The 13,622-nt window shown below is 41.9% G+C and overlaps 1 protein-coding gene across 1 annotated transcript; it reads right to left on the reverse strand.

The window, feature by feature from the left end:
* Positions 1–379: 379 nt before the first annotated feature.
* LOC148328796 (uncharacterized) lies at positions 380–12,798 on the reverse strand. Its single transcript, XM_088307753.1, has 13 exons — positions 12,548–12,798; positions 9,841–9,947; positions 8,516–8,754; positions 7,737–7,860; positions 7,369–7,490; positions 6,160–6,246; positions 5,018–5,107; positions 4,682–4,770; positions 3,756–3,969; positions 3,555–3,677; positions 2,382–2,547; positions 1,671–1,756; positions 380–1,559 (listed from the first exon to the last, which is right to left on the reverse strand). Exons 1-13 carry the CDS (start codon positions 12,635–12,637, stop codon positions 1,456–1,458), a joined length of 1,641 nt encoding a protein of 546 aa, XP_088163879.1. The 5' UTR covers positions 12,638–12,798; the 3' UTR covers positions 380–1,455.
* Positions 12,799–13,622: the final 824 nt, after the last annotated feature.

The following is a 13,622-nucleotide window of genomic DNA, read 5'->3' on the forward strand; positions in this document are numbered from 1 at the left end:
CCGCCCGAGAGAGAGAGAGACACTGTCAGAGAGAGATTTAAAAGCTAATTACGTGTGATTTAAAAAAAAAAAAAAAAAAAAGGGTTCAAATTAAAAGGAACGAATTTGACGTGGCAAACAAACGATACGCCGATGTTTGTAAGCTCGGCAGCAGAAGGAGCTGGGTGCAAAAATAAAAAAAATAAAAACCTTGCAATTAGAATAACTGCAGGACGCTTTATAGGAAAAAACAAAGCAGAGGGAGAAAGGTGGAGTGTAATTGAATTCACATTCATTTACATAGGTCACAGCGGCTCAGTGGCGGGATAAGACGATGATTCCGCAGCAGCCTGAGGTCGGGTTGGCGTTTAAAAAAAAAAAAAAAAGGACAAGATGCAAATTTGGGTTGTGACGGATTTATTGCGACTAATATTTACCGGGGAAACCATCGCAGACAAATACGCAGGCCGGAATAACGCCACAAGTCACAAATGTTACATTTTGACTGAATACCAAGATGGATATTTATTCATGTATAATTCAAGAGAGTCATATCAGACGTGGTTGTTTACTCCGCAAGGGTCAAACGCGGGAAGTGACAACATGTAAACAATAGTGCTACCCTGATAGAATCATTTTTCCTGTTCAAATGAAATGAAATCAAATTTGACTGTCCCCAAAATATTTTTGTCCAAGTTTTTACCAAAGAAAATGTCATTCCTGGATTTTCTGCAGTATTCATGTTAAATAATGCTGTCCTTTAAGGGGTGTGGCCTAGCACTATGACGGTCCGGATGTAAGTGGTGTGCAAGTTTTCTCATTTATTTTACCTCCCACTTTACTGAGCAGTGGAATATCAAGATTAGTTGTACCTTACAATTTGTTAAAAAAAAAAAAAAAAAAAAGAGAAATTAATTAAAAAAAATAAAATAAATCGACCGAGCGATCGTGAATAGAAAAAGTTATGAAAGAGTCTTGATTTTAATTTTGTTTTTCCTTCATATTTTTTAAATAACGTTTGCATTGAAGGTTTTCTGACTCAAGTTTTTCTTTTGTTTCTTCATCGATATATTTTTAGTTTATTAGGGTTTTTATGCTGAGCTTTATATGTTGTACACAGTTTACGGGCCAATTATTTGCATACTTTTATTTTGTATTTTAAATGAATAACTGAATATGAGATTAACACACACACTAAACAGAAATAATATTTATCAATTTTTACATCCTACTTTTGATGATCTACTTTAAACTGCCTAAGTTGGATATTCATTGTCTGTTTTTCTGACCTTTTCTGTTTTTGAGGTTCAAAATAAAAGCAATCAAACATTACTTAGCATTTAATTGGCCTGGGCCGACTCTTCCCGCCATTAATTTAAATGAAAATCTATTTTTAAAAAATGATAGAAAAATATTTATATGTATGTTCGTATTGAATTGTGTCAGTCTCTCGTCTTCGTTCTCCGACATTGCTCCTCACTGGAGGACGCAACGTAACCACGAGCCGGCGGACCCCGCTTGGTCCTCATCTCCTCCCGCGTCGTCGCCGTCGTCGTCGTCGTCGTCATCATCAAGGTGTTCTAAGTTTAACAAGGAGGCCACAGGAATTTGTCACGACGCGCATGGTCTAAAATTAACTCTCTAATCCGTGAGGCGGTAAAAAGAAGGCGGGAGAAGCGTGCGGCCTTTACCGTCCGTTTCATCGTCATCTTCCGTGTCCCCCTCGGACTCCAGCGGCGATTCCAATCGGACGTCTCTCTTCACCGTGATGTCACCCCTGTTTGTGTTTAAAGTCACATATTCGGGCATTTTTACAACAATAAAAGCAAAATTCAGGCTTTATTATTCATGAATTTGTTTTTTCAGTAGAACCTTTCCGAAAATGCCGCAAGGTAGCCAAAGCCGAATAGGAAAGTAGTAAATCGGTGTCAAAGAACGATATTAAGCGATACATCTACTAGAGAGATAAGCTTTGGTATCATCATTTGTGGAATGTTTATTTACAGTTTGAACTCTTAACATTGGCAATTAAGAAGCATTTTCGGGAGGGCGCCAATTACTCGCTGTTCAAGGCAAAAGAAAGTGTCGGATCTTCACCCATGCGGCTGTCAAGTCATGGGTGAGGAAACCGTGTCGGGGTGAGCTATTAATTTAAATTAGCCGATAACATTTTCTGACAGGGAGCTCACAAAAAAGTACTCTGTAGTTTAATTTCACACTTGATGGGTGGGCGGGCACTCCAGAGACCCTCAGATGTGCCTGAGCAATTAAAATGTCCCATTAAACAAATGCAATTAGCAATGCAAGGGGAAAAAAATGAATATGCAAATTAGGGAATATCATTGACCAGCCTGAACTGGCATATTTATTTATTTTTTTTTTTTTTGGGGACGGCGGCGTACCTTTGCTTCCCGGTGCTGGGGAGCTGCTCCCATACGACAAGGTCGCGCCCGCCGCTGACCCAGCGGTGGTCTCCGCTCCCCGTGGTCCATGCGGCAAAGCAAAGCATTCTGGGGGCTCGGGGCCAGGTCAGGGAGGCCAGGTAGCGGCACTGAGGCAAGGAGAACACTACAGGGAGGAAGAAGGAGTTTTTAAACCCCCACCCCAAAAAAAAAAAAATAGTACATAAGAGAATGTAAAGAAATCGGTTTTCTAATGTGTAATTGTTGAGTGGGCTGTAGTATCCAATTAATCGGCAGGCGGATTCAAAATAATAATACCGTAATTTCCGGACGACAAAACACACCCGAATAAAAGCCGCGACAACTAAATGTAGCCATTTTTTACCATAACCACCGGTAGACGCTTTTGTTTTTCGCAAAAAAATGCCAAACGGATCGAGTTGCACGGTTGCGTCTCGGAACCTGTGAGTGTCTCTCTTGTTTTCACACCATGGCCAAGTCGCTAATGAGCTTCCCCTTTGGAAAGTGGATGTATTTATGGCACTCGTTCCCTCTGCTCATGACTCAACTCAAAATGCTTATTTTTTTTTCCTCTAAATCCCTTCTTTCAACCGCAAACGGCTGATGAATATTCCGTACGAGGGCGTGGCCTTCATCGGTCCACTGTGACATGTTCGGTAATTTCGCAAGACGATGGGTTAATCTATTGACGGCTTGAAGCTCGTCAGTAAAAATACGTGAATAAACCGTGTCTCGTTAAAAGCCGCGGCGTTCAAAAAGCGGGGGGGGGGGGAGTTGCAGTTTATAGTCCGGAAAATATGGTAATCAGCCGGAGTTTTGACGATGAAACACCGATATAAAAGATGATCTCTCTCTCTCTCTCATGAAACAGTAAATGCTGTTCAGTCGGAATGAGCGGGAAGTAATAGGCTGACGGTGATTCTGGATGAATTGCCGGTTTTCCAGCCTCTCGTGTTCGTACATCAAATATTTCAAAGATTTGACAAAGGTAAATGTTAAGGAACCAAAAAAAAAAAAGTTTTTATTCATTACATAGTTTAAAATAATTGGACAATTTAATCTGTTATTATTATTATTTTTCTTTTTAATTTTGTGTCCATATGCATCTGCATCCACATCGGTTGGACGTGTGTCTTAAAGTGATGCACTCACAGTTGAACCTGCTCTCGCCATTGGCCACGTCGTAGCAGGAGCCAATCAGAAGGCCGGCTGTCTGGTGCACGCAATCGGTCACGCCGGTGACGCTGCTGTGATTGGTCAGTCTGGATATCGTTCCTGTGGTCATTGCACAGATGTGAGGTGAAAAATAATCCAAAACTATAGACGGAGAAGTCAAAGTGTTTTTGTCGTCACCCGTGGTCCAGTGAAGGATCTTGATCCACGGCCGTCCGTCCGCGAGTAGCACTCTGTCCCCCCGGGGGCTGAGGGCCAGGCGGCCCCCCGCGCAGCCCGTCACCTGAGCGCTCCAGCCGTGCAGCAGTCTCAGGGGGTCTCGCTCGCGACAGCGGTTCTCCCACACGGACACCCCTCCGTCGGACGAGCCGCTGAACACCAGCGGGCCCTGGGACTGGGGAGGGTTGTCATGGTAACGCGTGCGTACTGTACACTCTGGCATGTGTATGCTGTCCGAGGGGCAATTGTTTAGAAATGGAGGCTACGCTCGGAGAGATGAACGATGACAGCTACGCTCGATGCTGCAGGCGCAATGCGACGATTTGAACAGAAAACAGCTCTGGATTTCAATAATCATAAAAAAATGAATAAATAAATAAAAAAGGGCTTTTGCTGCACATTTGGCCGGCTTACATGTCAACAAAAACCAATTTGGAAGCAATAAACGGGCTTGGATGAGACGCGCCGGCTCGATTTTCCCAAAGGCTTTTCGCCGTACACGTTTCTTGAAAAGGTGTTCTGACGCTAGTAGAAAGAGAGGAACATTTGTTTTCATGTCTTTCACATCTGCAAGCAGCTTAAAAATAACCTCGCGCGGAAGGTGGATAGCCACACAAGTGTTTCTTTCACAAATCCCCCCCCCCGGGGAAGGATGCGGACCGATACCAATACCTGGTATTGGTACTCACGCCCATCCCTAGTCTCAATTATACTGCCCCCAAGTGGCCAATGTGTGCACACCTGAAGGAGTAGCGCAATGTACGTTGAAATAAGTGGAAAAAATGATTTATTTAATTTCGATGTAAAGCTGTCCCATATTTTTGTCAAACCAAATGTGAGACTTGTCTCTCCGTGAGGTCTTTTTTAGTATTTTAAGAGCCACTTACCTGAATGCAGGTCACCGCTTCCTGGTGCGCGTTGATTGATTGGCAGTTATCCATAGTGCGCCAGCTCCAGGCTTGAACCTTGCCCCCGTCTGCGGAGCGGAGGCGTGACAGAGTGCGAGGTTAATGCTCAGCGACGGGCGCGCGGCGGCCATTACTGCTAGTCACGGCCGACGCACCTGAGCCCCCGCGCCCGGCCTAAATTGTGCGCTCGCACATGGCCGTCGCATTCATCTTCGTGGTACATACGCAACTTGATAGCACATTCCTTTGCCCGTAGTGGACTTTGACGGACATGTCTTTGTTACCTCCGCACACATACGTAGAGAACACACACACCTGATCCAGTTACGATATAGCCGTCACCCTCAGGCACAAAGCAGAGCGATGTCACGGCGTTGAACGTGTAGATAGACTTCACACACTGGCCTGCGTGGGAGGAATTGGAGAGAGGGAGGGAGGGGGGGGTACGGACTTAATTGCCAGGACATGGACCACTGCTCACACACACACACACACACACGGACCCAAACATAAAAGTCTGTTTCTCGCATCACACAAAGGCAATTTTGAGCAACATTTGCGCCAAGCACAGTTCAACTGGCTTTGGTTAAGCAGAGTAAATCCTGAGAAGTGTGTGTGCGCGCGCGTGTGTGTGGGGGTGTGCGGGGGTGTGTGTGTGTGTGTGTGACATTAGCAGACAATATTCAGTTGCTGTTCCATACTGCCCTGTCCTTTTTAGTATTTAAGTTTTAAAGGGGCCAATTCCTAGTCCATCATAAACAGTAGAAGTCCACGCCTGAGATGGATGAAAAAGCAGAGAATTTGGTTGCTTAATTCATATTCTGCAAGTGTAATATTAATCACGGTGCCGAGATTGGACAATTGAGGGGTGCAGCGAACATATGGTAAAAGAAAATATTTGACTTGACTTCCCCTTTAAGGTTAAAGAAAAAGAAACAACTGGAGAATCATTAACTCTTTTGTTGGAATATCAGAGCTTTATACTTAATGATTGAAGTTACAACTTATTTTCTTGTTAAAAAATAATTCAGCTAATATGACTTTATACTTAATTTATTTTTTTGCACAAAATTTCAACTTCATTCCAAAAACAAATTCTGACATTTTCTCCACTAATTACTATTGATACTCTGCTCTCATCAAATTACGTTTCAAATATTTTGAATGAATTAAATTCTGACTTTATATCCCCTCATAATATTAAAACTTCATTATCTATTTTTTTTCTATTTTCACAAAATCAGTGGACAATTCTAATCATTTTAATCCTTCGATTTTATCCTTGTAGTACTTTTTCTTTTCAGTGAGCCCCTGAAATGTCGTTCAAAAGTGCTGATTGTAAAACTTGAATCGCCCGTAACCCGTCCCTGTTGTTGCTCAAGAAAAACTGCAGTCGTCGTCCCGATAACGTTGGCGCTGATAAAAGCCCGTCTTGTACCGCTGCGTCTTCGGCTTACCGACGCTCAGGGCCCAGATCTTGACGTTGCAGTCCGCCGAGCCGCTCAAAACAAACCTCTCGTCGTCTGGTAATGACAGCGACCAGGCTGCGGAGAGGGGGCAATGAAGGCGGGAGAGGGGATTACGTAACTGTAAATAAGTGCTTTATTTATGCCTCAGTTGGGACGAGGTAATAGACCCGACGTATTGAGTGCACGAGTTCAAGTGTTCTCACTCAGTCAGTTAGACAGACAGACGCAAGAGTCTCATTTCTCTCTAGACCTGATGTGATGAAGCGCTTCAATAATTAACACACACACACACACACACACACACGTCTAGATGCATTCTTACATGTGTCTGTTTATGTACAGTGAACGCTTATTTATCGCAGGAGGCTTGTTCCAGACGCACCGGCATTAGGTGAAAAAAAGGTAACGGAGAACTAGAACGGAAATTTGCAAATAATCGACTGTAGCCCGAAAAAAAAAAACTTTCGAAACTGGCTTTAGTTGTGACAATATGGCGGCAAAGCACTAGTTTTGTCCAAACGAATCCCCTCAACTCGCCACAACATTGTGCCCTGGCACCAAGATAACACGAGATGGCGGCATATCACTACTTTTGTCTAAATGAATCTCCTCAACTCACCATAATATTGTGCCTTGGCGCCGACATGCCACAAGATGGCGGCAAATAACTACTTTTGTCTAAATGAATCTCCTAATCTAGAGTTCCTCAGCACCAAGATGCCACAGGATTGTGGCAATGCACTACTTTTGTCTAAATGAAATTTGTCACGCACCAAGATGCAACAAGATGATGACAAAGCAATAAGGTTGCTTTTTAAACGCCCTCTATAAATGAAGTTGAGTTTCAGCTTGGGGTGTAAAAAAAAAAAAAGAAAAGAAAAACGATGTGAATCGGAAAGTTGATTTTGATTTAAAAGATGCCATTTTATCAAATCGAACAGAATTGAGATACATATTGAATCGTCATTTGTTGGAGAGAGATCTTTGAATAAAAAGCAAAGTTCATGCTACCCGTGTAAAAAAAAATAAAAAATAATTTTAAAAATCCAGGGCGTCCTTGAATCGTAGCGCACCCCAATGTATGGAATTGTCTTTTATTATAGAGATGCGTCCTCCTTGTTTCAGTGAACAACGCAGACGAGCATCGAAGAAACGAGTTAAAAAATAATACCAGGAATGGAAGACAGTATTCCTCACCCAACTTCTTGCAGTACTCAGCAGGAGGGGCAGACAGGCAGGTGACCCCGCCGGTGTGACCCCCCAGGTTCTTGTGCTCCGTTGCCGTGGGAACGTGCCACACCTTGACGGTAGTATCGCGGCTTGAATGGTGAGGGGGCGGGGGGAGAGAAAGAGAGAGAGATGAAATGAGTGCAGGAGTTTAAAAGTTAGAGACATCTGAGGCCAGTGATCAGAGCGGGTGGAACGTAAAGCAACGGACACAGAGACAGACGATTAAATGGTACAGTCGGGGCAACGCAGTGCAATAAAGATCACACACACGCACACACACACGGTGAATAATACATGAAACGCTCAAACGCGCTCTCACACTCCAAATTTTTTACCTGCCCGAAATCACCAGGTTGTCAACGGCGAGCACGCAGGTGATGATGTCATTGTGACCTTCCAACCGCCTCAAGCGGAACTTTGCCTTCTGCCAACACGTTTTCAGGGACGTCAGCTCGGAATCTTAGATGAAAAGGAACGTATTTAGGCGAGATTCAAATTCCCACAGGTTTATTTTCGACTATCTGGTAGGCTGATTTAATCGGCTGACAAGAACTCTTTTAACATCTGCAAATAGCGTCCGATAATTACTTTTTTCACCTTTGCAACGTTAGACAAAGATGACGTTCAAACACCCCCCCCCCCCGCCCGCCGCAATAAAAAAATCATTTTGCATCAGAGAGAAAAATCTTCAAAAGTCATCTGAGGCTTTTGAAATAAGAGGGGAAAAATTTTGGTTTCCCTATGTTGAATCTTCTTCCCGAAATTCACATATTTGTTGTGTTAAATGTTAAGGGCCTAAAATAAAATGTTATTTTATGAACGATGTATTTTTGTTGTATTTCGATCAAACGATTAGTCAGTTGTCTGAATTTTATCCTGCCCTTCATCGGAATCGCCAACAGCTTCAAAAAAATATAAATTTCTGTCGGGACCTACTAAACATTATCAGCAGCAATCGCAACCTCAATTCTAATCTCTCTTCTGTGTAATTGCATTCATTAATTTGCAACATTTATTCCCAACTGTGACACTTGGGGAAAAAAAAAAAAAAAAAGTCTCCTAGTCTGTTTTGCGATGCTAATCAGGTCAGCGCCTTATGTTTGATTCATCCCACCTTCTCGCGCCGGTTGCCTCCCGCCGCCGTCACGGCCATCCGGACGTTCTTCGGACGCGTCTCGCCCCTCGTGCGACGCCGCCGTGACATTCTGTGCCCTTTGGTGACGCCGAGCCGTCTCCGCTGAGCCTCCTGTCGCCCTCTGCTTGGCAGGCGGCGCTGGCCTGGCCTCCTCCAGGCCCCTCAAGATCTTGGAGGCCGGGGGCGCTTGTGATGGGAGGACCTCGGGGGCGACGTCCCTGTGCCAGCGCGCAAAAACAAGGGCTGAATGAATATGGATGACGGATGGAAGAGGCACTGTCGGTGTCTTTTCGGGTCAATACTGAAATGTGCTCCTTTGCCTTGACCCATATTTTATGAGGGGGGGGGGGGGGGGGATCATCAATCGGTGAGGACTCAAATGGGCATTCATTACACTCAGTTGATTTATTTTTTTTTTTACAGTCAACCCTGATATTTGTGGGGGGGGCGGTGTGACTGAGTCTGTCTTGATTTACAAAAAATAAATAAATTGCACAAAAATGGACTACCAAAATGATTTATATTGTACTCTTATTGTCTTCAGGTACTACAAGACTATTTTTAATGAACAACACTTTTTTTTTAAATTAATTACACTGCCCCCCAAAAATATTAACAAAAAAAAAAAAAAAAAATCGGATTTAATTTTCTGGATAATTTTGAGCTGTTGAGTCTGGAAATGTTTTTGGAATTGGTTCAATTTTTTTTCTTTTTTACAATAAATTGATAATGCATTTGGCGATATCAAAAATGCTCATCGTGGTCACACATGACCCGCCATTTTTTTTTTTTTAAATATATGATCGATTGTGATTTTACAATTTACGAAACTTACTTCGATCGTAACGAAAAGAGTAGTGATTGCGTTGCGAACTATTTGCTAACATTAGGTGGTATTTGGTCTGGACGGTTTGCAGTCTAATGTCACAAGTGCGTTGGCTTCATAAAGGTTGGGAAAGACTGCGCTAAAGGCCGCTACGTTGCACCGAGCAAACCTACGTGTTGCGTCCCCGCTGATCAAAATGAACACCATCTGTGCGTTTTGCTCGCTTTGATGCTGATAGCCAAACATCACTTCATTTAATTGCCTCAGGGGGCTTTCATAGTAATCAACGTGGGTCATAATGAGCAGGAGAATGTTCACTTGTGTTCTTAAAGGCAGTGTTTGACCTCCACTGTGTTCGTAAGCACAAACGCACAGATGCGCACACACACACAAAAAAAAAGATCAAATGCTTCCAATTCAATGTTTGGACTAATGACGCCTCTCTCCATCTGGCCCTTCCTGCCTCTCGCTTCCTTACGCTGCTCTTTTCATGTCAGCCTCTGGGATCCCAGGGGCTTGCTGCGAGCCACAGAGCTGCAGCTGAAGCTCCGCCAATCTGCACCGCAGCTCCTCCTTCCTGGAGATCTGAGAGAGAGACGGCGAGAAATTGGCTGTAAAGCAAGCCAGCGCATCCACAGGTTGTTTATCCGCACGACTGATATATTCCGCGCCGTTTCCTTTTTAATATCACATCAACAAGCGAGCCGTGCCTGTCTGGCTGTCGTGAGTTTTTATTGCGTTTGAATTAAGGGAAGTGACTTTGCATTAAGTGTCTCTTTGCCGGGTTAGAGGAGCACTCTGTCTATTACGCAAAGGAACGAAAAAAGGGGGAAAAAAAAAAAAAAAAGGTCAGCCGACTCGGGTTCGTGTCAGGAGAAGAGCTGCACTCGTCGGGACACTTCATTAAGTACCTCCGCACAAGATCATGAATACAAAAATTCCGCTTTCGCGAAGAGTAATATCGGGGGTTGCAGTTTGCAGTGGCGTCGAACTGCTCTGAAAGGTGTTTCTCAATTTTTAATGTAATAGATTAATATATAATTAATAAAACAATTCTTCAATTTGCCTTCTACAGTCTACTGCCTCCTAGAGCAGCTGAACTTTATTCGCGGTTCATCAGAAGCTATTTAAATTGTCACAGGTATGTGCTGGCAAAACGAGGACGTGATTGGTTCACTTTCAACAGAGTCGCATCACCAGTAGTAAGAGGGTGTGCACACTTGTGCAACTACAATCTCAATTGTTTATTTTTACTTTCCTTTTCTGATTTTTTTTTTTTTCAGTTGAGATGTACAAGTTATAAGTCACATTAATAGCGGGAAAAGTTTTGCAATTGTTTAGCTTGGTGTCATTTTATTGTCATGCAAAAAAATTTCGAACAGGGGTGTGTAGACTTTTTATGTCCACCGTATATCTGCTGTACGGTATGTTTTGTACATAGTATAAACAATCATGTAGTATTAACAAATGTGTGTAAATGTATATATTAGTCCGTCATATTTAACTGTAAATAATGTCGTTTAAAAATGGTTTATCCATTCAAATGTTCAAATATGATTAATCATAATTTGAACCATAAATATGAGAGGTTGTGCTTTGTGCACGAGGATTTTTGATGTATATACGAATGCCCGGTGCTGAGTCCTCATTAAGCATGTTTTGAAACGACACTCCATGCAGTGTGGCGTCTTTGAAAGCAACATATTTGGAAATGTTGCAAAGAAACAAACAAGCAGCACCAAAGTGTTGGCTGAACGCAGATCGATGACGCTGTAGCAGCCCGCAACGGCATATCTTTGGGTTCTGACTTCCAATTAGGAGCTGCCAGGAAAGTTCACAAAGTTGCAGGGGCCCAAATTGTATGCTGGATATATTACAATAGATATATAAACTCTACACACCCCTGTTTAAATGCCAGATTTTAGTGCTGTGGCTATAAAAGACCAAGATTATTTAAAAACTTTCGCCACCATTAATGTTACCTAAGACAATTTCAACTCACCTGAAAAAAAAAAAATACTGTTTTTCAGAAGGGAAGTAAAAATAACACCAATCACATTCAAACTCATGTTAAGAGGGAGTCATCATGTGCCTCAGAATAATCCTAAATAAAGTTCAGCTCTTCATGTATGCTTTTCCCAACATTTTTGCAGTCACATCTTCCAGCACGCCGAGTGGGAACCAATCCCATGCTGTTGGCACGCAAAGTGTATGTACCGCTACACCATCAGTGTCTAGCGCAAATCATGGTCTGCAAAGCACTTCCACAGCATCAGAGGGATCTCGTTAACAAATGATTATTAAATATGATATGGAACACAATCAAGATGGACAGTCAACATCAAGTGGAGAACATATCAGCAAGAATTGGACGTCTCTCCAAAATTGATGACTAGACCAGTGCAAGAACTCCTTGAAATTCCTTGAAAGTTTGGGTGGTTTAGTACGTGACTCTTGTACTTGTCTAGGCTTCACCTTGAGTTGGAAAAATGGGTGACATTAGCTTAAAATGATGTAAAAAAAAAAAACAACAATCTTGAAATATCTCATGGCTAAAGTTCGATTAGACCGCGGTTGAACTTTTTGGTCAACTTTCGTAAGTTGACTGCAAATCCAACAATACTCCTCGACGAATAAGCATTTTTTTCAGCTGGAATTGAACGACACGTGTTTGAATGTAACTGGTTATTTCTGAACACAACTACTGTACGTCCCTAGTTAGAAAGTGCGTGCGTGCGCGCTGATGCAACCACGTGATCTCAGTTGTTTAGTTTTTTTCCTAATTGAGTTGTACAGTCCACGTTAATAATGATTTTTTTTTTGTTTTAGCATTCATTCCAGTCGGTTTTTATACATTAAAAAAACAAAAAGGCATTTTAACAAGGGTATATGTTATACACTGTTGTTTTGCAAATCTAATGGCTAAAGGCTGTGAATATTTATGCAAATGTCATTTGTTTTTGCTATTATTATTTTAAAATGCAGGCTTGTAAAGTAATGTTCACATTGTCACTCTTGGGTGTTCTGTGTAGAATTATGTGGAAAAAGCGGAACACACATTCGTCAATATTTGGAACTGAACAGCTGATTCGTGCATTTATGTTTCGTTAAATCTTTACTTATGTAAATGTGCTAAACGTGTCGCCGACACAAAAATAAAATGGACAATAAACGTGTTCCTATACCTTAAATTTCTCCTCAGGGTTGAGACTGATTTTTATCTCCAGATTCTCAATCTGCCTCAACTTCTTCTGCAGCTTCCTCACCTCCCCCATTTGGGCCTCAAAATCCCTCTGCTTCTATGACTAACACACTGGCTCTCAAATTGGAAGATATTGTGAAGGAGGAAAAATCGCGTAGGTTTGTCATTTAAAAAGGCGCTAAGCGGATTTGATTGAATAAACGATGCGGGAATGAAGACTGTTTGGGCAAACGTGTCGCCGGATGTTGACGCGGAAGATGTGTAGGTCTGCTCTTACAGCGACACCATGTGGACAGTTTGGGATAGACGACACCGCCTATCATTTTTGTATTAATTTCTAGTTATTTGTCCAATAATTGGTTCCTTTTTTTATTTTATATCAACTTTACCTATAGGGCACATATTTTAATTTCATATAATATTACTTTTTTTCAAATATCTCCAAATGACATGTCTTGAAAAATCTAATAGGGCCCATGAGCACACAGGTTTGTCCACACTTGGGCTTCCTATCTGTGTTATAAAATGCCTATAAATTGCACGAAATCCGTTTGTTTAAATTTTTTTTTTACTATTATTACATGACAAAAAAGACAAAATAGTATGCATCATTTTCATTTTAATAGGATAGATAGATAGATAGATAAATCCATTGGAACACGGATTTAAATTAAATAGAAAATTATGTATACGATTAATTAAAATGAGCTAATAAAAGACAACGCGTTTTTTTCCGTGAATCGTAGTTTTTACAACAATCCATGAAGGCAACATTACCGGTCCGGAAGCCGAAGTAAAAAGTATCAAAATTTAAAAATTGAGTACACGAGCAATATAAGCTAAAAGGGAGAGGCATCTTTTAATTTTCTGTAATTTTATGCATTTATTTTAATACGTTTTGCTGTTACCGGACGTGACGTCACCGCGCTCGCCACCTTTTGTTTGACGTCTATCCGGAGGAAGTGAAGCGCCTGACAAGGCAGTCGCCATTCGAGGAAGAAAAAAACAATTCGGAAAAAAAAAGCACTTGTGTTTTTTTTTTTTTTTTTTTTTTTTTT

The sequence above is a fragment of the Idiotropiscis lumnitzeri genome, chromosome 10 (assembly GCF_059441095.1).
Source record: "Idiotropiscis lumnitzeri isolate Australia: NSW breed Sydney's pygmy pipehorse chromosome 10, RoL_Ilum_1.0, whole genome shotgun sequence".
Lineage (NCBI taxonomy): Eukaryota > Metazoa > Chordata > Actinopteri > Syngnathiformes > Syngnathidae > Idiotropiscis > Idiotropiscis lumnitzeri.